Genomic DNA, 24,226 nt, shown 5'->3' with positions numbered 1-24,226 from the left:
CCAGGTGCCGAGGGAATTGCTGCGCAACCACACTCTCAACAACCTTCGCCGCAAAGCGAAGGTTGGAGACCGGGCGATAATTGGCCAACTCGTCTGGGTCCAGGGAAGGCTTCTTGAGGAGGGGCCTCACCACGGCCTCCTTTAGGGCCGCCGGGAAGACACCCTCCTGCAAAGAAGCGTTAATAATTCCCTGGAGCCAAGCTCGTGTCCCCTCCCGAGCTGCCAGTACCAGCCAGGAGGGACACGGATCTAATAAACATGTGGTTGCATTCAGCCTCCCCAAGACCCTGTCCACATTGAAAGCCACTGGGATATCAGGGATGTACACACTACTTTAAATTCTGCTCTACCATTCCAAAATTTGACAAGGCTGTTCCTTCGCATACTTAGGCCTGGATCCAGACTGAAGAGTCCAGAAAATTTCTTCATCCAGAATCCTCCAAAGTTGCTGTGCAACCAACTTCTCAACAACCTTTCCTAAAAAGAAAGGGAAGGAGGACAAAATTGTCCCAAACTGTCTAGCATTGGTATCTTAAGGGCTGAACCACTGCCTGTTTAAAAGGAGGAGGAATGAGCCCCCTCACTCATGGAACAATTCACCCTTGCCCACCCTCAATCACATGTCATATCCCAAGTGGCCTCATTAAGGCAGGTTGGGCATGGATCCCAGGCGTGAGGACCCCATCTGCTTCCTCAGCTCCAAAAGCACCCAATTCCTCCTGGATAACTAAGCAAAACTGTGTCCCAGGTAGCTCCACAGAACCTACTCCAAGACGGGAATCTAACTAGGAGCAGATCTGAGTAATTTTGTTCAATAGATGCCCAGCATATTCCTAGCCATGAAAGCCACTAACTGACCTTTGTTACCATATTCTCTTCAAATAATTGTTTAATGGAGAAAAAAAGAGGATCAAAATATTGTGCATTGAGCTCTGCTGGCAAAAGCAGGCAATAGTAAACAATAATATATAGTAAATACAAGGCATTTCAAAAGGACAAAGAACAGTTCCCCACCTTGTAGAAAGCAGGGACTGGTGCTGATTCCTAAGAATTTACTTAGGGACTTGAGCCAGTAGTTTATTAATTAACCTTCCCTGCTGGGTTGTTCTGAGGATAAAAGTGTATAAGTTGGACAATTGTGTGTACTGTATTATTTAGTTGCCCTAAACTTGAAAGTTTTGGGTAAAACAAGTTAATAAAAAGTGATTATGTTCATGTTGTTACCTAAGCCAGGTTTCGCTTTATTTGGTTTTGCCTTATTGTGTTGCATGCAAGATATGAATAGCTGAAATATAGATGTTCTTGCATTTTAATAATCATAGAAAATGTTCGACTATTGAATAAATCTGAAATATGCATGTAGATGGTGCTATGAAAGGCAACTGAGGATTTTTTTCTGTGAATAAAACATTTGTCAGGAAGCTTCAGAAGCAATCTAGTAGTACTTTTCAAGATTAATACATTTTATTGTAAGGTACAAGCTTTCAAGAGCTACAGCTCAGTTCATCACATTCATGGAGTGGCTTTGATATAGAATTTAAATATATTGGGATGAAGCGGAGAGGGAAGAGAGAATAGTTATGCAGATGAAGGTTTCATGGAGGACAGACCTCATGTACCTTATCAATTAACAAATATAACGTGCTACAAATTTTATGTGTATAATTTGTTGGGACCCTTAATGGTGCTGTACAGTAGTTGTGGAGGCAGAATAGACATTTGGGTTTTTGGCAGGATCTGCTTCCCATGTTGCTAGAGTTGTCCTGTTGTTTCTTGTTGCATATGACAATCTGCTTCAAACTGGGGTATTGACTGTATGCAAATATGGGCCTGTCAGCCAGTGCCTGAGAAAATGCAATAGAGCTTAAAATATATTAATAATGCATTTAAATGACTTGACCTATAGATGATAACCAATGATGTTCTATTGTTCCATGTTGGCGGTCTGTCTTCTAATGTCATTCCTGAGACTCAGTCTGTCTTTACTGATACTCAGGAAGAGTAGTCCTGGTTTGCTTTTAAAACTGGATTTAATTAAATAAAATATTTCGTGTCTAAAAGCTCTTATGTGTTTCTGGATACCTAAGCAGTCAGTCAGTTAGTTTATTTTGATTACTGACCAGCAAAGCAGACCTAATCTGTATACCTGGCAGTTAGCATGAGTTTATTAAAATATATTTGGGCACAAGATTATTAAACTAGCAAAAGGAACTAAATTTTAAGCAGAAAAAGCTTTTTTTAAAAAGGCACTCAGATACCAATGGGATCATCAGCTGAACAAGATAAGTATTTTTGAGGGATTGGTTTCTGATCTGGTCAGTTTCCAGGCCACCTTCAGTTAGGAATTCAGAAAAGTGCTAGATTGGATACAGGAGGCGGAAGAGGATTTAATATTTAGCTGTGTTGAAAGGAATACCAGAGGATGAAAAGTGCTGCTGATGTTCTCTGGGATCAGAGGGAATTTACTTGCAGACCAATACTTGCTATGCATTGTGAACTGAACATCTTGTACAAGTAATCCTCAATTTACAACCACAATTATGCCCAAAATTTCTATTGCTAAGCAACAGTTGTTAAGTGAGTTTTCCTCCTTTTTACAACTTTTCTTGCAACAGTTGTTAAGTGAATGACTGCAGTTGTTAAGTTAGTAATCTGGCTTCCTCATTGACATTGCTTGTCAGAAGATCGTAAAAGGTGATCACATGACCTCGGGACATTGCAGCCATCATAAATACATGCCGGTTGCCAAGCATCCAAATTTTGACAACATGACTTACTTTTAAAAAGTAAGCTTAATTTCTCTAGATTGACTTTGAGTAAAGAACAAAGTGTTTCTTTTTTATGAACATAAATAAAACTTGTTTTCCTTTGATGCAGCGACAAAACACAGGAAATAATGTTCTTTTGGAGGATAGCCATGTTCAGTGCTCTCATGAGGGTGCATACCTCTTCCCAGATTTCATGGGACTTCAGCTTGGACAACTTCATCTATTCAGTTGTGAGTACCTACAACATTCATACTTGCTCTCGCTGAGGATCAGATTTTACACCTGACATAGTAACTTGGAATTCTGAGAATTTGTAATTCTGAATATCTAGAGCAGTGGTTCTCAACCTTTTTAATGCCGTGACCCCAACCGGTCGTACGTCGAGGACTAAACCGGTTGTAAGTCGAGGACTACCCAACTGGTCATAAGTCGAGGACTTTCCCTGCCCGGGAGTGCCACACATGCGTGGTTCCGCCCCCTGCGCCGGCCGAGGCATAGCTGGCAAGCAGCAGAGACGGAGCAGGCCGACCACCAGCTGGCCCAGCCCAAGGGAGGTAAGGCACCTGCCGGAAAAGGGGAAAAAAATGGCGGACAAAAAAAATGGTGGACAGCCTTGCTTGGCGACCCCCGTGAAATGGTCGATCGACCCCAAATGGGGTCCCGACCCACAGGTTGAGAACCGCTGATCTAGAGGCTACAATAAAAGACGGTGGTGTGTGTCACCAAGTCTCCGAGGAGCAGTCCTGGATATCGCAGTTCAGCAGCATCTTGGTTTTATATCTTTCTAAACTCTGTGAGGATCACACAGTCAATAGCTTCTCCGGCATGATAGGGAATGCTAGAAGCTCTAATTGCTGAAGGTAGCAAACTCTCAAAAGAATGTGACATTCTTTTGAGAGTTTGCTCCCTTCAACAACTATAATTTTGCACTATCCAATCTGAGTCAGTCACTGACTCATGCAGTAGCCCATCTTCAGGGAACTTCTCTCTAGCCTGGGGGGGGAGATATATATATATATATATATATATATATATATATATATATATATATATATATATATATATAGAGAGAGAGAGAGAGAGAGAGAGAGAGAGAGAGAGAGAGAGAGAGAGAGAGAGGAGTTCCCCGAGGGATGGGGGCTCCAGAACGAGTCCGAAAGCTCAGAAGACAAAACCTCTGTTCCCGGTGACCAACCCAGACCAACATTATCCTGGGACACGTATATTCACCTTCATTTGTGGACTATAGTTTTATGTAAGTGTTGCCTCCAGACAGCTGACTCATTAGATGGTTGAAATTCCTGATGGTTGACTCACCAGGAATGAATGTTTATGGTTCTTATTGAAAACCCTACCCCCAATGTATAATTATTTTCTTATAAAGAGGAAAATGCCTGTCTTTCAGATTCACAGCAAGTGGGGCAAAATAGAGGACAACACCACACACAGGCAAAAGCGTCAGGGTAGGTGCATATTTTTTCATGTCTTTTGCTTCATCTTCAATTTGTACAGTCATTTTTCTTTGGTAGATGATCTGATTTCTGCCTTGCTTGCCAACCGCAACTGGGCCTGACAACTCTGCTGTTAATCAGTGTGATCATAAAATAAAATGTCACTTGACCATGGCTGACTTATGACATCAGTTCCAGCTGCACTTGTGAAGCAAATAAGATGCAATTGTTAAGCATGATGTTATATACCGATAGAGGAGAATATTTGTATCTCAGGGTTGAAATGAGGGGTCCCTGGTGCTCTCTAAGCTTGATTGCTTTCATGTGGACATTTCATGACCCAAACTAGGTAACATCATCAGTGCAGAGCAACTACCAAGCTCAGAAGCACCAAGGACCCCTCACAATGTTATTTGACCACAAATTATAACTTCCTACTGGCTGCCCCATTGACTTTGTTGGTAACTTGCTGTGAAGGTCACAAATGGCAATCAAGTGACTGATGGACACTGAAATGGCTATAGTTGCCACATGCTTGAATCACATCATGTGACTGTGGGATGCTGTGATGGCTACTATTTTAAGGACCAGTCATAAGTCTCTTTTTTCAGTGCCATTTTAATTTTGAATGGTGTCTGAACAAGTGGTCAGTAAGCAAAGACCATCTGTTTTACATTCTTCACCTCTGGTAAAGAAAGAGACCAAATGTGAATGTCTTCACAACAACTTATGAAAGTGCCATTTCCCTTTCTTACTCTTTAATTTTCTTAATAGGTAGAAATGGGATGTCAAGTTTGAAGGCCACATCAACATATGAAAGCTTGCCCATTCACAAAAAGATGGCAACAGAGGGTGGTCAGTCTCAAGCAAACTGGGCAGAGCATCCCAAAGTCATCAAGGAAAATGTCATTGGGATCATTACTGCTTGGTCTCCACACTGGGGAATGCAGTGATAGGACACAGGGCAGCTCAAATTCACCAGTGCTTGTTGTGGTAAACACATAACATGTTAAATGGAGGTGCAGGTAGTCCTCAAATTACAGCTGCAGTTGGGACCAGGACTGCCATCACTAAGTGATGCAATCATAAAGTGCATGACCAGATCCCTTAGCAATAGCAATCCAGGTAGTCCTGGTTATTGTTGCAACTCAAGATGTGTAAGTCATTAAGTGGAGAGTGGAGGGAGTCCCAGGTAAGAATGTGGGGGTAGGGAGGGAGGTCCTGGGAGATGGTGCAGTGTGAGGTCAGGAAGGCTGAGAAAGGAGGGAGCTGATGTGTGTGTGCATGTTTGTGATTATAGGGAAGCTGTTGAAAGAGGAGCTGGAGTGCTTGTGATTGCAGGGAGGCCAAAGAAAAGGTGCTGAGTGAATGCATGTATGCAATTGCAGAGGGACCAGGGAAAGAGGGTGCAGGGTGCATGCATGTGTGTGTGTGCTAGCACAATCATGGAAAGACCAAGAAAAGAGGGCACAAGCAAAATTTGGAGTCAATCTAATATTTGGGGGGGGGATGATGTTCTAAAGGATAGGAACCATGATAGAAAAGGCCCTCTTCTTGTGTCTTGGACAAGACGCATAACATGTCAGTCTTGATGGGATGGGTAGATGTAACCATTGAGGGGAGGTCCCTCAAATAATCCAGCCCCATGCCATGAATGGCTTTATAGGTCATTACCAGCACCTTGAATTGAACCTGGAAGCATATTGGCAACCGATGCAGCTCCTGGAGCAGACATAGAACATGCACTGATTGAAAATGCACATAGCTGCTCACATTTCTGCATTCTGTAGTAGATGAAATTCGCAAGGTAGTTGACAAGATATGCTCATTGTGAGAGATTTTTCTGACTCCTGGGCCTGAGATTTTCTGACATATACAGTCGTTGAGAAGAAGATAGCAGAATGTGGTTGAGTCACTCTTATTACAAAATTAATTATGACAGAACATTTCCCCCCTTGTTAGACATGTCACCAGAATACACGATTGCTGTTGAGATAAATTTTGAAGACACCTCACTCCAGGAGGACCTCAGAAAGTTTTTCCAAAACCTTAGCCTCCCAGTTTCAGTAAACGTCCCTGATTCAGATATAAGCATTTCACAAATTAATATTACTACTGGTAAGTAATCCTTCACCATTTACCATCATCATTTGCTTTCTCTGTGTTTAATTTAATTTGGCGGGGTTTTGTGGGAGGTATGTTAAAAATAAGTAGCTGGCTCAAAGATAAATACTTTAGAAGTACTTCAATTCCAAATTTGTCTGGATATATATAAATGCAAAAGAAATGTTTCTTTGTGGTGAGGCTTAAGACACATCAGGGTTAATTAGGGTTTCTAAATCTGTGGTACAAAACTAAACCAGCAGTTCTTAATTGTTTAATCTCAGTACTCCTTTACATTCTTAAAAATTATTGAGGATAGCAAACAGCTTTAGATTGTTGGATTGATTTATTTATTTAAAAATAACAATAATAAACCCATTATATGTTAACTAACGTTAAACCTAAAACTGAGTTATTCTGAAAACACACATATTTATATCCTAAACTTGCTACCTGAACAAATCCTAAAAAATATGAGAAAACACAAACGCATATGCCAGTGGTGGCGAACCTATGGCACGGGTGCCAGAGGCAGCACTCAGAGCCCTCTCTGTGGGCACTCGCGCTGTCACCCCAGTCCTAGGCCTGCAGCTGGGTTTTATAAAACCTTTTCGCTTTAGGCCTCCGCCGCCGTGTGCAAAAAAAAAAGGTTCAATCAATCAGTCAATTTCAACTTCTTGCGGGAAAAAAAAAGATCTTGCAAAGTTGGAATTGATTGATTGAACTTTTTAGTCCCACCCAGTCTTCTGTTACCACTGCAGCCACGCCCACCCAATGGGCCACACCCAGCCAATGGGCCACACCCAGCCAATGGCCACACCCACCCGGCACCCGATGATGCATAAATGGGTTTTGGGTTGCAGTTTGGGCACTCGGTCTCTAAAAGGTTCACCATCACTGGCATATGCTATTATCCATCAGAGTGATGACTTCATCACTTGTCATGTAGCGCCTAAAAACTTTATTGACCCCCTCCCTTGAAAAGATCCCAGAGACCCAGAGTCCACAGACTATACTTTGAGAATCGTTGCTTTAAACAATCATTAAATGTTAGGTGATTTTACCTTTGCTGGCACCTCACAATTTTGGCAGTCCATGTCCAGGAGCCAAGGGAAAGACCATATGTTTAGGAGTAGAAACTTACCCATTCTTTCAAAACAAAACAAAACAAAACAAACATGTTCTATAAACATTTGCTAATGCCTGACAGCTCTTCTAATAGGGAAAAAAGGAAGTCTGCTGAGAACACAACAGCCTCTATGGTATAGGATGGCTCTTTGAGGTTCAACCTAATGGAATTAACTGTTCTCATGTTCCAGGAAGTTGTAAGCACATTTTGTTCATTTAGTTCATTTCTCTTTTAATGTCCTAATCAGAGGTTGTAGGGTGAGTTTCTTTTGGAAGTCATAAAAGGACTCACAACTAAAATATATTTGGGAGAATTAAGATAGGCAGAAAACACTAAAATATTTGTAAAAGATTAGCAATGCTTCTTGCAACAGATAAAATTCTGTAAAACAATCTGATTTATCAAAACAATACAATAATTTATTTTATGTACTTAAACATTTGTCCTCCCTGTTTCTCAACATATTGTTTCAATCCAGTGGAGAAATGTGGGCATCGGAGATATCATATTTGTGTTGTAAAATCTGGAGTTTTGCAGTTCTGCAAATAATTCTGCTATTGGTTTACAAATGGTGTAGATTGTTCAGAAAAAATTACAAGAACCTTTCCTTGTTCTAAGAATGACATTTACAATGGAATCTCTACTTGGGAGGGGGGACTGTAGGGAGAGTTAAACTCAGCTTAGTCCTAATGGACAGTCAGTTAAATATAAGACAGTAGTGTACTGCAGCTGCCAAAAAAGCCAACAGAGTCCTAGGCTGCATTAACAGAGGGATAGAATCCAGAACATATGAAGTGTTAGTACCGCTTTACAATGCCTTGGTAAGATCACACTTGGAATACTGCATCCAGTTTTGGTCATCATGATATAAAAAAGATGTTGAGACTCTAGAAAGAGTGCAGAGAAGAGCTACAAAGATGATTAGGGGACTGGAGGTTAAAACCAGGGCTTTTTTTCTCATAGAACGCCCAGAACAGAGTTCCGGCACCTTTTTTGGATGGAACCTTGTAGGGTAGGCAAGGCGAGTTGTATGACGTGTGTGAGTTCTGGCACCTTTTTTTTTTTTTTTAGGAAAAAAAGCACTGGCTAAAACATATAAAGAACAGTTGCTGGAAGTGTGTATGTTTAGTTTAATAAAAAGAAGGACTAGGGGTGAAATGATAGCAGTGTTCCAATATCTAAGGAGCAGCCATAAAGAAGAGGAGGTCAATCTGTTCTCCAAAGCATTTGAAGGCAGGACAAGAAGCAATGGATGGAAACTAACCAAGGAGAGAAGCAACCCAGAACTAAGGAGAAATTTCCTGACAGTTAGAACAATTAATCAGTAGAACAACCTGCCTCTGGAAGCTGTGAATGTTTTTAAGAGACTGGACAGCCATTTGTCTGAAATGGTATAGGATTTCCTGCCTGAGCAGGGGGTTGGACTAGAAGACCTCCAAGGTCCCTTCCAACTCTGTTATTTTGTTATTCAGTTAGGTTGTTGGCCTCTGTGTAAGGGCCTGCCTTAACTAGATCTCCCAAGAAAGCAGTACTCTTGAAACAGGCATTGTCTCAAAAGGAACTTTTATTAGGGACTAGTGATAGCAGGGAAAAGAAAGCGAGGTCTGAGGAAAAATCCTTTGCAAGCAGTATATCAAAAGCAATATTCATTACTTCTCCCCCCAGGGTCCATTTGAATCTCAGCCAATCCACATGTGGTATATTGGTAACGGGCTTCTATGGCATGCTCTTCAAGGTCTCTCTCGCTTTCGTTTTCCTCTGGCTCCAAGCTTCTCCTAGATAAGGTTGATGTTATTCGGCTGCATTCCTTCTCCTGGGGGAGGGGCAAAGTGGCAAGACAGTGGAACACATCCCCCAAAGCATCCCCCCTCTCAACAGAATGGCAGGCACCCAAAAATGGTTATAAAAGCATGTGTACGATAGAAAGAGAAATAATCCATTTTTGGGGGATCTGACACTCTGTTAGATTCTTTACTTGCATATATTTATTTATTTGTATACCATCTTTATTATTTTTACAAATAACTCATAGCAGCAAACATATCCAACACAACTTCCTCTTCCTATTTAGACTGCTTTGATAAGAATCACTTTATACCTGAAAAATGAGACAACTGGAAGCCTTTAGTCTATCTGTATGAAGGTTTACATTTCTCTTGACATTTGATGCTCTACAAAATAGTCTGTAGGGTTTGAATGTCACATCCTGAAACCAATAAGATCCAATGTAATGATGTAACTTATTAATCTATTCACACATGAACAGATTAACCACATTTAATGTGTGCTAGAGAAATTGAGTCTAAGAGACCCAACACATTACCTTTGCTACTGCAGATTGGATTATTTTCTGACTTTTCTAGTATTTTTTATTACTGCATGGATCAACATGTGATGCTAAAAAAGTGATTGTGCATATTATTCAGTTAAAGCTAATCAATATTCCAAGTGCGTTTAGTGTTGAAAAGCCAATGCTAAAAAAAAGAAGAAGCTTAAACTCAACATGGCTATCTGTGGAATTCTGGGAGTTGAAATCCATACATATTCATGTGGCCAAAGTTGAGAAACAGTGGGTTAGGATCTTGGATATTCAACCCTCCAAGTTTGTATATTATTGACTTATGCATACAGAGTAAACATAATCAATGACATGAATAACATCAACAAGATACAATGATTTAAGTCTTTTTTTGTTTTTGTTTTATCTTTTCTCACATTAGTGTGCAACTCAGTTGGCACTAATCTTTCTCATTGTTTCTGTGAACCTGATTATGGATGGTCTGCCAAGATCTGTAAAGCATATCCTGTCTGCCATAATACTACAACTGCAATGGGAAAGAGCTGCAACTGTATTGCGCAGCTTCCTCCTCAAAGGACCTTTTGTCAACTTCAGTCAGAAGGTAAGAGAAGGTGGCAAATGATGATGAATGGTGGCTTATGGGCAACAGCAATTCATTCATGAGAAAATAACTTTTCATAGGTAATCTGCCAAAATGGAAGCTTAAATTATTTTCAATTCAGAAAATTCTGACTGAGTTTTACATTTTACATCATTGCTATTTGCCAATTCTTCACTTTCTGGAATCTATCAAATGTCATCTAAATAATGTCTGACTTCTAAAATCTATTCAATTAAACAAAATACTTGAATTTCAGATGAGAAATCTGATTCAGATCTTTAACTTCATCCTATGATTTGCAAAATTTGAAAAGTCTCCTGCATTTTGCAACTGCATTGATTATATTTTTATTCCACTTAGCTAAATCCCCAATGTGGGTGACCATGCACTGTTTGGTGCTTGCTGAGTTCTCTGCTACATCTAATTGTATTGGTTTAGAATATTTTGATTATGAAAATTGAGTGGGAAGCTAGCATGTAGCAAATCAAAGCATTGCTCTCAAGCATTACATGAGTTTCTCATGGCTATGCTCCCAACATAGAAACTGGAGACATTCTTAGAAAATAAGAGGATGGGTGGCTACAACCTTCTGGTAAATAGGTCCTTTATGAATAGCCATATCCACCACTGCAACCATTGTGGGGAGAGTGCCTGTGACAGTCTATCAACATTCTAAATATGTCCACTGATCCCCAAGCATGGCAAGCTTAGCTTGGTCTCTCTTGCATACTAGTATATATAATTGGCACTATCGCAAAGTTATCCTTTCACAAAAGAGCTCATTGTCTGTCATTTTCATTGCTCTGTTCTCATCCTCCATATTTATTAGTTATTTTCTATTTAATTTCTCATTTTAAACTTTTGTTATGTTACTCTCCTACTCTGGTCCCAGGATTTTAATCTCTCGATTGTATGTGCTGTTCCATTTGCCAGATTTCAGATTATTATTCCCATCTCCTCTTCTCCATGTCCTCATGCAAGCTCCAGTAAAAGAATACATAACTAAATTAGTACAAATTTTAAATGAATGGACTATTAAGAAGCATTTAGCCAAGACTGAATTGTATGCTTAAATGATGCTTTATTTTCAAATCTTTATTTCAGCTAATAAGATTACTTCTCTTTTTTTACCACTAATAAGATTACCTCTCTCTTTTTTTTACCACAGATATTCCTTCAGTGCTCATAACAAATATGTCTGTCCAACTTGATATACCCTTTAAGAATGCTTTATGGGATTCATCCTCTGCGTTGTTCAAAAAATACAAACACGATCTTGAGAAGGCAGTAAGTCTGAGCTGGTTCTTCAACTAAAACTTGGCCAAGATATTTTAAAACTCTTATTACTTAGCTGAAGAGGATTTCTTTTGAAGGTGTCTAGATATTTGAAGTGATTAAAACAAATGCAAGTCCCATTTTATTAATCTGGATGTCATAAAACCACTAAGCTCAGCGTAGTGCCAATGATGTGGGTTTTTGTAGTCTTTTTAGTACCTCGACTGTAAACTCTTAACTGAAGCCATCCAAATAAGCTCTCCGTAAGCCTTTCATATGGCACAGTTTTCATTCCATGTCCACTTATAATCTGTTACAAAACATTTTGAAACTGACCTTGGATTATTTTCACTTCTGATGGCTCAGAAAAGGCAATAAGCCAGTGTGTTCTCTTTCCAGATGACCAATAGGAGGATTAAAAATGTTTATTGAAATAGCCCCTGACCTGCCACAGCTCCTGGAGCAACAAAGTGTTCTCCCACAACACTTTTGGTTGTTGGGTTTTTATTATTGCAAGTGTATACAACTATACTAGTTGTCTATGGAGAGTCTCAGTCATCCAGGTCATGGTTGTCCCAAAGGTGCTTTCCAAAAGGCAACTGGACTTTCTTAGTTTTTTTCCATGAAAATCAAGGAGCATCTCTTTTTTTGTAATATATTTTATTGATTTTTAAACATAAATCACTTTATAATTGGTGAAGAGTGTGTTGTCTGGGTTTACATTTGTAAAACAATCACTAACAATTAATTTCTATAATCCATAATCCACATAATGGTTTTAGTTGATTTCCTCTTTTCCCCAAAATATCCTCTTTTGCAAAAATTGAGTTAATACAATTCTTATTGTTTTGATAGATATCAATTAAATATATATTTTTTCCCAATATTCCTAAAAATAATAATCACATCAATATAATATTTCTTTTCTATCCAATCATTCTGGTTGTCTTATCATATATCCTGCTACAGTCCTTATTTAAATTTGTTTCTCCCCCAAAATTCTAAATATTCTTACTAGTTAAGATTTTCTCAAAAATTAATTATATTTAAAAATTTAAATCTATTTTTTCCATATGAACCTTCTCAACACTTTTATATTTGTTAAGAAATAGATAAAACAGTAAAAAAAAAGGAGAGCAAGAGTAAAGAAACATAAAAAATAACATACTACTTAAAATATATGTCCCTCCTAAGCTAATATATATTTGTTTCCAATATTTCTTATTCTTTTTAACCATAATTAAACATTTAATTTTAATTTTAATCTTTAAATATTCCATTTAATACATCTAGTCATCTAGTCCTTTAACTGTTATTCAAAACATTTTTATCCATTATAATTTTCTTAAATTCAATCACATTTAAATATCTAAAACATTTCCTTTATCTAAGTCATTTCAACTTTTGTATATTACTCATATCAAGAAATAAAATAAAAAAGGGAAAAAAGCATACTATATTGTTTAGAGAATTCATCCCTCTTAGAATGACATATATATTCCAAATATTTTCTATTTCTTTAACCATATTCAAACAAATGTTTCTTTTTTAAGTATTCTCTCTGTTAGGTCTCATCATCTATTTTCTTGATTTCCACTTTAGTCTTTTTCCTTTGCCCAGTATCTTTCTTAATCAATGTATTTTGCTGAGTCAAAACGTTTTTCCATATGTTTGTTAACGTTACTATAGATATAAAAAGTAAATCAGGAGAAGTGTGTTTGTACGGGGCTTCTGCCTTTCCATGTTTGTTGAAAATCTTTTTCTTTTTCTTTCTCTCCGCTTCTCTTATTATTTCCTTTCTCTCTGATGTTCCTGACATCTCTACAGTCCATTTTATCCAATCTGTTTTTTGTCTTCAGATTTGTTTTGTACTCTTAAGGGATAAGTTGTTTTTTCCAATTCTTGTGAATTTTTTCCCCACTAAGATTAAATCATGTTTCCTTGTTTTGTTAAGTTTCATATTTAAGTCTCTATTCTCAGTTTTATATCCATTTATCTGTTTTGTCTGTTCCTTCTCTGTTGTTGTTTTCTGGGAATTTTTTTCTTATAGAGTTAACTTGGAAATAAATTGGTTTATATTTTCAAAGTTATTTTGGATTTCTTTGTGGTTTAAAGTCATTGTTGTTTGAATTAGTTGCAGTATACTATATATCTCCTCCTGTGAAGTATTTATGTTTTCTTGATATGTTCTTTCTACTTGTCTCTGATCCATAATAGCCAAGAATTTGAGTTTTCCTCTTCCTTTCTTTTCTCTGCAAATAGCTTTAGAGTCCCAATTAGATAGATATTTGTAATCCAAATAGTTGAAAAAAAAATTTTTCCCCTGAAATTTATAATTCTCTCTTTGTCTACAGCCCAGATTATTGTCTTTTTTTGTCACAACTGTTCTTTGTTGTTAAAGCTTTGAAGGTCACAAATACAGATTAGCTTTTCCCAGATTTTGCCAAGTCTTATATTAAAATCATAGCTGTCATAGTCTTCATCTGCCACTAGGTGCCAGCAACTATTTGTTTTTCAATTTCCAAAATGAACAATTATCTTTAAAATGAGAGTCTTAACCATTCAAACAATTTTAGATTTATCCAGATTTAAGTTTTAAGTTTCAGGTTTTATATTTATTTCACTTCTATATATTTTGATCCTCCATAAAGAGATTAATTTGCCACTTCTGTTAGTATAAGGGTGGGGCGGAAATCCCCCTCCTTCCCTTTCAGAGGTATTTTGCTTCTTGGGGATCTTTTCCAGGAAATTAAATATAAAAGAGAAAAGAGAAGATCGAATTCCTCACCCAGTTTCAAGCATGCTGTTCAGAGTTGTGCTGGTTAGTACTTTTGGACTTCAGTTGCAAGTAGCTTGGGCTGGTCGATGAAGTACAGCCAGCTTTTCTCCTGTTGGATTAAAAGGCTTTTCCCAAGTCAAATGGAATGACCATTGTCATTTCAGAATCACTGGGCACCCTTCTTTCTTTGCCATCTCTTCGGGGCAACTTAGACCCATTTAAGGTCCCCTAACAGGGCGAAATTAGCCACGGGGGTGCGGAGAATCCACAAGCCCATGACTGGTTGCTACCATGTAAAAGTGGAAGTTCTAAAATCAAGGAGCATCTTGAATGAGAAGTGAAATGTTTTCAAGGAAAAAAATTAAGTAAGCCCACTTGCCTTTTGTGTGTAGTTGGGAATGGAGCTGATACTTTAAGTGGTCTATGAAGGATGTTGTATTTTTATGGGACTGATAATATCAAACTTACAAAAACAGCAACATCTTTTTTAATTGACACACCTATATAACAGAAAGAAAGAAATGATTGCTGATATATGTGGATCCCAATTTCCTAATATGGAAGATAATACATACATATATTCAACTAGGGATTATCTAGCAATAGCATGGTGAAAGAGTAGAAGAAGCATTTCATATGCAATATACAGCCTCTAATCTAATAAAGGAAAATATTTGTAGCTCAAAGTTGAAATGAGGGTCCTTGGTGCTTTTTGAGCTTGGTTGTTTTCTTGCAGATGTTTCATTACCCAAACTAGGTAACAGCATCAGTGCTAGTAGGGAGTGGGGTTTGCTCTCAGTTTGTGTTCTAGTGGCTTGCCCCATCAGTGTTGGTGGGTCTTGGGGGTTCTTTGGTTAGGTTATTTACTGTTAGCTTGTTTGGCAAGGAACTGCCAAAGCCTGGGAACTATTAAGCCTGGGAAACTATTTATTTCATCTTGTTATAACAGGAATGAATGGACTTTCTCTGATTAAACTCTGGTTTTGAGTTAAGATTCAGGTTAAACCAACCTTCCCTTATCTAATATCTTTCAGATGTTTTAGAACAACATTCCCCAATCTTTTCAGCTCAGTAGACCAGTGGAAGTGGTGGGGACGGGGAAGGGATGGGATTGTTTTGCATGCATGCACTCGCCGCTTTCACCCAATGAAGTTTCGCACATGCCCACCGCTTCCATGGCCTGGTTCCAATTGGGCTATGCCCCAGCACTGGGCAGTGGACCAGGGTTTGGGGACACCGGTTACATAACAGTGTTCTTAATTGATAACCATGCTGATTGAGTATTATGGGCATTTTAATCCAACGTATCTCTTCATCCACTTTTAGTAGGTTATTTCTATATTAGGTTTGGCAAAGAATCCTTTGCCCATGAGATCAGGACTGTGAAAATCATGATATTTGTTTGATGTTTCATGAAAGTATGTAGGATGTCTGTAATAGTAAGGGAAATAATGTGGCCTTAATAATACTCTGCAAAATATATTGCTTTTTTCAGTTTATTGAAGGCTATTCAACTTTACCGGGTTTCATAAATGCAACAGTTACAGGATTCAGGTACGAAAAACTTTTTGTTTCACTTGGAAAGATTATAGGTAAAATGATTTGTTTTGACTTCACATAATGATCCAACTGATAAATGCTAAGCATGAAATGAAATCAACTTTAAGTAATGCAAACTTTTAAGGCAGATAAAAGCTTTTCAGCAGTAAAATCAGCAGAAAAACACAATCTATAGATAATACAACCTATATAAATGCAACCTACAGATAATGAAAGACAATTTTGTCATAGTTAAAGATATTGTATTAGGAACAGGAAACCCCTCAGCATGGAAACCAGGTGGGTGACTGTGTCAGCCCTAAATTAGGAACAAGGTACTAACAAACCACTTTTTAAAAAATGTTGCCAAGAAAACTGTACAGACCTGTCCTTGTACACATCTGGAAAGTCAAGAATCACTCAAAGAATCATAATAATTAACTGCACAGATAATTGAAGAAGCAAAATAAATTATATTGGCCATGATAAAAATCCTCAAATCCATTCTAGAGCTATATCTTTGTAGCCTATGTTGTACTACCTATTCTAAGTTCAAGAGCTAGTTCCCACCATTTTCACCCATCAAGGATTACTTTTTGGCTCCTATGCAATTTGTTTTCCTCAATCCTAATGCCAAATTTCCAACTAGCAAGGGATCTCTAAGGGCATTTTCATTATATTCTGAAGTATCCAATAAGAAAAATATATCTTTCTTCCAGTTTGAACTTTTCATCATTCTGATTGCATCACTAAAAATAGCATATAGAAACATAATATAGGTACAGTAGTTGAGTTTTATAGGGATAAATCTCTTCCATGTCCTGTAGAGAAACTTGCTTAGAGTTACAGACATCTGTCTCACAAGATTTACCAAACATTCTGCTCAATGATACAGTACATGCCAAAAGCACAGTGTATATCCAAGCAATCTTATACTGCAATAAGCCTTAGCTAGTAAGCCCCTCCAGATGTGTCAGGGATTCAATCTGCCTGGGCCATCTGAGTCAGATAGCTTCTTCTCTTGTCAACTGATGAAACTTCCTACCTCTTTCTATCCAAACTGGTCATGTTGTCAATCATTCTCTTAATTTTTCTGCATACCCAGAACTGCAGGGAGTGGAATCCCAGTTAGACAAAGTGCTGCAGAGAGAAAAAAAAATTGTCTTTCTCTCTTTTTATTTCTTACACACACCAAATATTTCTACCAATAGAGAGCACTTCCTGCTTTCCTTTTTCTGGCTTACCATACCCAGAGTTGGTGACTTCTAAGAGGGAGGAAATAGAAACTACAGGTTGAGGAAATGGATTAAAAAACTTCCTGATCCTTGGAGTTTAAGCTAACTCTTTCCTATTTCCAACAAAAACTTCTTTCCCTCCTTTTTTCCTCTTTCTGCTGCCTGATCTACTGAGGATCAGGAAGTTTTTTAATCCATTTCCTCAACCTGTAGTTCCTATTTCCTCCCTCTTGCAGTTTAGCAATTTAACTTTGCCTGGCTTGCACTAATTGCCCTGCCAGCCAATGGGTTGCCCTTTATTAGGCTAACAGTTCACAAAAAAGTGTTCATTATTTGCTCCCTTCCATCCAATTATGTCTGATTCTGGGAGACTGCCTACATAAGTCCCTGCAGTGTTTTTGCCAAGGTTTTTTAGAAGTGATTTGCCATTGCCAACTTCGTAGGCCTGAGAGAAAGTGATTGGCCCAAGGTCACCTGGCTGGCTTTATGGCTAAGACAGAACTAGAACTCTCAATCTCCTGGTTTCTATCTGATGCCTTAACCACTGCACCAGACTGGCTCTCAATTTTCCATTGAGTGTTATAAAAAGCAGACTGTGGGGTGAAGAAGATAATATGGACCAATAGTATGGAAATTTTGAAAGCTGTGCAGTACTTCAAGAGAAAGAAGCAAGGATCTTCCCCAAGTCTATGGTGTTTAAGGCCCCTTAAGAAGAAGCAAAGAAACCACAATTACTTCTTTATTTTGGAAGGTACGAAATCCACTATATTGGACCTGCCTGCATCCTTAATACACATTTTTAAGTGAAAAGACAATTACAGACATTACAGCTGGGAATAGTTTTACATGATGCATTAAAGTTTAAACAAGAAATAATAAAGCCAAAGCTGGTACTGTAGTTTTATATACTAAGGACACCAGCAAAGACCTGCAATTACTTATTTAATGTAAATAAATTATTTCCTTTAATGGAAAATCATGCTGTTGCACATACAAAATAAGGCATATTCATCTAGAAAGAATTAATGTTTGAAACTCATTTCTTTTCCTTTTTAGTGATGCAGCAAATGTTATGTTAAATTGTGCTAATAATTTCATTGGGGTGGTAGAAATAAATAACATTGCTCTAATCAAGACTGCAAACATTTCTCTTCACAATAGAAATGTAGAGATAAACATGCAAACACAATGTAAGCACCTAAAATAAAGCAGTGAATATTTTAATCTTTCTTTACAGTCCATTATACGAGTCTAGCAGTTAAGATACTTTGGATTACCCCCAATAGTGGTTTTTTGGTGGGGGGAGGTTGAAGGACAGCATTTACTGGAAGAAACAAGCAAGCAAACAATTGTCAAGAAGATTGGTGAGCCATCTGAAGTAGATTCTGGAGACCCAGGAAGATGGGAAATCTACTGCAGAAGCAGGAGTTCACCCTTGAATATCCCTTTGTCCTGTTAGCCACAAACTATCACATTGGACTATCCTGCTTTTTGAGTGGATAAGGCAGAATCATCAAAGAGAATGATGAGGCAACCCACATCTAGTTTTCTTTTCCTCCAGCTATCACGAAAATATAGCTTTAAAAGTCATTTAAAAAGGTAAAAGTAAAGCTTTCCCCTGTCTAGTCATGTCTGACTAAGGAGACAGTGCTCATCTCTGTTTCCTAGCTCAGGGAAACAAAATTGTCCAAAGATGCTTCCGTGGTCATGTGGTCAGCATGACTATACGCTGAAGTGCACTGAACACTGTTACCTTCCCACTATTTATCTGGTCACATTTGCATGCTTTAAAACTGCTACATTGGCAGGAAAACCATATTGTGTATCATTTATTACATAATGACCTTACTGGACTTGATGTTCTTTTTACATAGGCCTGGAAGCATCATGGTTGGCTATGAAATAACCTCAGCAAGGCAGATCCCGCTTGAAAATGCACATCCCCAGATAGCTGCTCTCTTACGTAATCCCTACCAGTTAGCATCTTCCACATTTGCAACAGAAATCATTGGTAATGTTTTTATATGTCTTTTCTTAAAATGTGTATTTCTGTTTTGGTGAATACAGTTGGTGTCCTAGGTGGCAAGAAAATGTTTTTAAAGTTTATCATAATTTTACAACCACAGGCCAGGCTATAGTAGTGAAGAATCAAACTTGGAGATTCAGCCATTACCACCGATTTGTGAAAAAGTGGCCATTGATTGGCACTGCTTTGTTTGAAAATGATGTTTGTATTCATTAAGCTAAATGATTGTTAATCACCTTGGAAAATCCCACATGCAAAATTCTCTCATCCCCTGAACCAGAACTCCATCAAACTGAAGACATCAATGTTTAAAGCAATTAAGATATTAGTTCCAATGTCTTAATTTTGCTAGGTAGTTTCAGAAGATTTCCAAAGCATGTTCAGAAGAGTACAAAATAATACTATGAAGTAGCTGGCCATTATACTTGAGCAATACTTTGTATTATATCTGCTAGTTCACATATTTCTGTGAATTTTGAAAAATATTTTTTTTACATACTGAAACTTTGTGTGTGTGTGTGTGTGTCTCTCTCTCTCTCTCTCTCTGAGAGAGAGAGAGAGAGAGAAAGAGAGAGAGAGAGAGAGATGTGCATACATGTGTATACAGTATATATATGTGGCTAGTTGGATATTTAGAATGAAAGATTCACTATATATTGAATTATAGGACCATTGTAGAGCTTCATTTTCAGTCCCCAAAGATACTTCAGAGTCCAGGAGAGTACAAATATAGCATCTGTGTGTTATACCTTAAAGCAGCTGTGATTTTTCTTAGACTGAACAGCAACAGTTAAATTGTACATATCACTAAAGTATATATGGTGATAATAAAATTTTCACTTTCCACTAGTTTTGAAGAATTCTCTTTATGTCATGCTAGGTAATGTAAACATCTCTATTTCTCCTGAACACATTTTTGAGGGTGATACAGTAAAAATAACCTGCATGACAGAATACATTTCAAGAACGGTGACCTGGAGGTATAATGTCATCAAGCCTGACAGGCTTACCTTGACAGAAGAGGATAAAGAAGGAAGCAAGATAGCAACTCTGACAATAACAGACATCAAGCTGAATGAAGCAGGTAATTCTGAATTCTAAATAGAAGAGTGCTGGAGCTGTTGTTTGTGTTGCAGTCAGAACCAATTCTTATAAACACCCCCACCAACACTAGTAGGGTAAGCCATTGTATATAAGCAGGGAAGAAGCCCCACGCTCCCTAGCACTGGTAATATTTCCTAGTTAGGAAACAAAATGTCTGCAAGCAAACAGTCAAGTTCAGAGAGCACCAACAACTTCACAGTTCATCCCTGAGCTACAGATTCTCGTCTTATTAACAATCTATCTGGGAAACAAGGGAGCACTTGCCACATCATTTTACCCAGTGCTGTACAAATGCACCGTCAAACAGAAGATACAGCTAAATCCCAAAATTTGTGGCCCTTGCAGTCCATTGTTGGAACCAACAATGTCCCTTTTTAAGCTGGGATTATTTGACAATGATATTCCTCATAGATCTAAAATGTGGACAAGTATAACCAAACAAATTCATTCTATTACACTGTCTGGGAAAACAACACACTGTCACAACCTCTAGGCAAAGTTACTCAAGTGTGGCACAAAATGTTACTGTTGAACACTACTGGTCTCCCAACTGTAACCAGAATATACTAAAAGATTGGATCAATGCTAGCAACACAATGGAACCTGCTCTGAGGTATTCCCAATAATAAGCTTTTTTCCTGCTTCAGCAGGTTTCCCTCCATCAGCAGTGATATTAGCAGCAGGTCTTCTTCTGTGCTCAGAGCTTCAGCTAGCCTTGAGTCAGAATATTAGCCCAAGCTTTGTGCTGAACTGAAATTCACAAGTAGGAATGCAGTGCAGTGTGTGTGTTCTGGTCACTATTTCAGGCATCCCTATACTCCTCTAGTCATTTCCATTTCCACCAGGATCTCCATTTTTTTGCTACCAACCATTGGTCAGATTCCATGCCCCCAACCTTGGATCCCTTTTTCCCTTTCCCAAATATATTTTGCAATTCTGCAAACTTTGAAAGCTGCTGAGACTTTCGTCATATGGCATTGATTGTATTGTGCTTGCAAAAGTCAGAAAACAGCAGTTTGGAGATAGAGTAAGGAAAGATGGATGGAGGTGGCCTTGGTAATGGTCTAGGCTCCAGGGCAGGGGTGTCAAACTGCCGGCCCGCGGGCCGGTTTCATCGTAATGGAGCCGCGCCCACCCCATTGCCAGCAATGGCGAAAAAGCTCCGATACCTCGTGCAACGTCATGTGACGTCGCGAGTTTGACATGCCTGCTCTAGGGCATGGCTGAAGATTATTTTGTGAGTTTCTGTTCTCAAAAAACAGTGAATGGGCCATCCTTGTGCCAGGGCAAGCAGGATGTATGAATGAGCTCATAGCTACCCAATAGTATCAGCATGTCCTCTCCAGTATATCAAAGGCCTTAGTCAGTCATTCCAGCGAATGTCTCCAGATTGTGGTGGGAGACTGTGGAGGTTTTGTTGGGAGACAGAATTAACTTTAACATAAGTCCTTTTGTTTATTGAACCAGCAAAAAAACAGAAAGAAAGGTATTATAGGCCATCATGGATAACTCCCTTCTCAGAGCAGGAGATTTAGAACTTAGACCATTCCCAACAAATAGTTGGGCAATCCCAATCAGGGATTCCAGCAAGGTAAAGCCTACCACCTCTCTAGCTAATTGGCTCCACCTACACTTATTGTTAAAAGGTGGCCTCCTAATTTTCTCTCAAAAACTTTATTGTAACTTAAGTCTGTTAGATCTAGTCCAGCTCTTCAGAATTATTGGTTTGATTTATGGAGCAGTTCTTCAGGTAACCTATAAAGTGCTGACACATTCTCTCTCAGCCTTCTCCTCTCCCATGTAAATAGACTCAGTCATAAGCATCATGGTGGTGTGAGGTTACTTCAAAATGACACCAGGCACATAATATGTGAAATTTGCCCTTACATATTTGTTTCTCAGTGGTGGATACAAACATGTGAGTCATAAGCTTGTGTGCTCTGACACTTATCTGCCCTCTGCAGTTGCCCATGGATCCTGTTTCTGACCAGCTTTCCTCACAATACTTTTTTGATTGATTATTTGGTGGCCTTCTTTGAACCAATGCTAATTTTCCTATCTCATTCTTAAGGTGTGATGCCTGAAATGATGATAGCAAGCTATGTTTTGTCACTGTTACATAATTTTTATTGAATAACTTTTTACCCAAATTATCAAACATTATCTCGCCATATCATTGCTGTACCCTCAAATTTGAACAAGATGGTTGGGAAAAACTCAAGAGCAGATTTAGGATGGAAAACAAATTCCTGTTGCACAACTACAGGTCTGCTGGTATGATGTTAGCTGAATTGGTTATTCTATTAAAGCAAAATAATACTGCATTATACTTTTTTGACTCATCCTTCTGGCTCATGCTCAGTCTGGGACTTATTATTTCTCTGAGATATTACTTCATGTATTAGAACCGCAGCATACATTTATTTTATTAGAGAACTGTGATAAGCTAGTTATATTTCAAAAGTGGGTTTTGTGCCTAACAAGTGTGTTGTTTTAGGAAACCATGTTTGCCCATAACATATTTGTCTTTTTTGCAGATAATTTTAGTTGCAGTTTTAAAGTCAACGCAGGGAAATTGTCCTCAATATACAAAGGTGAAGTTAATGTAGTGGTCTCTCAAATTAAACTCGTGCCATCAGAAAATGTTTCTATTGTCTGTGATGGTACAGATAGAAGAGAACTGAACTGCTGCACAGATAGAGACATACAACTTTTCTCTCCTTATTGGAGACCCAATGGAGCAATAAATATTTCAGGTATGTAGCAATATCATCTCTACTAAGTGCTGGTTATAGCTGATCCTTTTTCTCTTTTCAGTAGTCTTTATATAGAAAGTGTAGCTATCTCTCATTGTTTGTGCTTTTCTGTGGATCACAGTAAGCTGGACCCAAACATGGGCCTAGAATCTGACATTTATACATTCCTCCATCAGAGCAAAATCAAGACCTGAACCTGAAATTGGGTAATTTTCTCTTGCTCCATCATTGCCTAACTTGCACCAGCCTGTGTGTTGAGCAAACTCACTGTTTGCTCCCTTCTTAGACCAAAAAGGTAATAATCTTTGATCATGGAGAACTCCAATCTCTTTATCACAGTTAGAAATGTGGGGCAGAAAGCTAAGTGCTTTCCTATTTCTGCTTTCTCTTCTCCTTCACAAAACCCAGAGTTCCAGATTTGCCTGCAAAGGGGAAATTGACAGTAGTTGATCTGTCAATGGGAAATTTAGCATTCCTTTCCAGAAAAATCAAAAAGACCTGAATGGCAGTGGAGATACAGTGCATAGAGTTTCACACCCCTTTTGGTGCAAATTCCGATATTTATGTTCAGTGGATTGGCCACCTAGGAGCAACTGGTTAACCATAAAGTAGCTATGGCTATGAAGAGGGAGGAAAAAGAGTATACATGCCTTGTACTTAGCCCAAATATCTCCCTGCAAAAGGGAAACCTAATGTTGTAGAAAAAATAATGACTGGAGGCTTGCAGGGACTATGTTCAGTTGATGCACCTGGTCTGTGGAATTGGCTGTACGCAGGGTTTCAATTTGTTGCCCTTCTGCAGGCTATTAAAATTGAACCCTTGAGGTTTGAATAATCAATTATAAAGTAGCACTGTCTAAAGCAGCAATGTTTTCGGATGTCTAAATTTTTTACTATTATTTTGGGTAACTTAATTTGCGTGCACTCAGCCTTTTTTTTTTTTTCAATATAAAATTTTATTGTTTTCATCATAAAAGAAAAAAAAATACATCACAGATATTACACAATGTTATATCCCATCCCCCCACCCCCCGGACTTCCCAAACCAAACCTAGGCTAATATTCAAATACAAGTAAACAAATATTAATATCTCTAACTCCAAACTCTAAACTTAAACAATCCATCTCCTCCGTATTAATAAAAATTATTCATTTAATTAA

At 38.3% G+C, this 24,226-nt stretch overlaps 1 protein-coding gene across 1 annotated transcript in view; it reads left to right on the top strand.

Moving 5' to 3' along the window:
* Nucleotides 1–24,226, top strand: part of ADGRF5 (adhesion G protein-coupled receptor F5) — a 48,044-nt gene that overhangs the window by 9,895 nt on the left and 13,923 nt on the right. Inside the window, exons 2-10 of the mRNA XM_029283409.1 lie at nt 2,878–2,998; nt 4,174–4,231; nt 6,182–6,337; nt 10,172–10,351; nt 11,520–11,638; nt 15,901–15,959; nt 19,054–19,190; nt 20,086–20,289; nt 22,847–23,065. Coding sequence (XP_029139242.1) covers nt 2,897–2,998; nt 4,174–4,231; nt 6,182–6,337; nt 10,172–10,351; nt 11,520–11,638; nt 15,901–15,959; nt 19,054–19,190; nt 20,086–20,289; nt 22,847–23,065 — 1,234 coding nt within the window. The 5' untranslated portion in view covers nt 2,878–2,896. The remainder of the gene's footprint in view (nt 1–2,877; nt 2,999–4,173; nt 4,232–6,181; nt 6,338–10,171; nt 10,352–11,519; nt 11,639–15,900; nt 15,960–19,053; nt 19,191–20,085; nt 20,290–22,846; nt 23,066–24,226) is intronic.

The sequence above is a fragment of the Protobothrops mucrosquamatus genome, unplaced genomic scaffold, assembly GCF_001527695.2.
Source record: "Protobothrops mucrosquamatus isolate PMUCROS unplaced genomic scaffold, P.Mucros_1.0 scaffold78, whole genome shotgun sequence".
Taxonomy (NCBI): domain Eukaryota; kingdom Metazoa; phylum Chordata; class Lepidosauria; order Squamata; family Viperidae; genus Protobothrops; species Protobothrops mucrosquamatus.
Note: the sequence above shows the minus strand (reverse complement) of the source record. Positions and strands in the feature narration are given on the sequence as shown.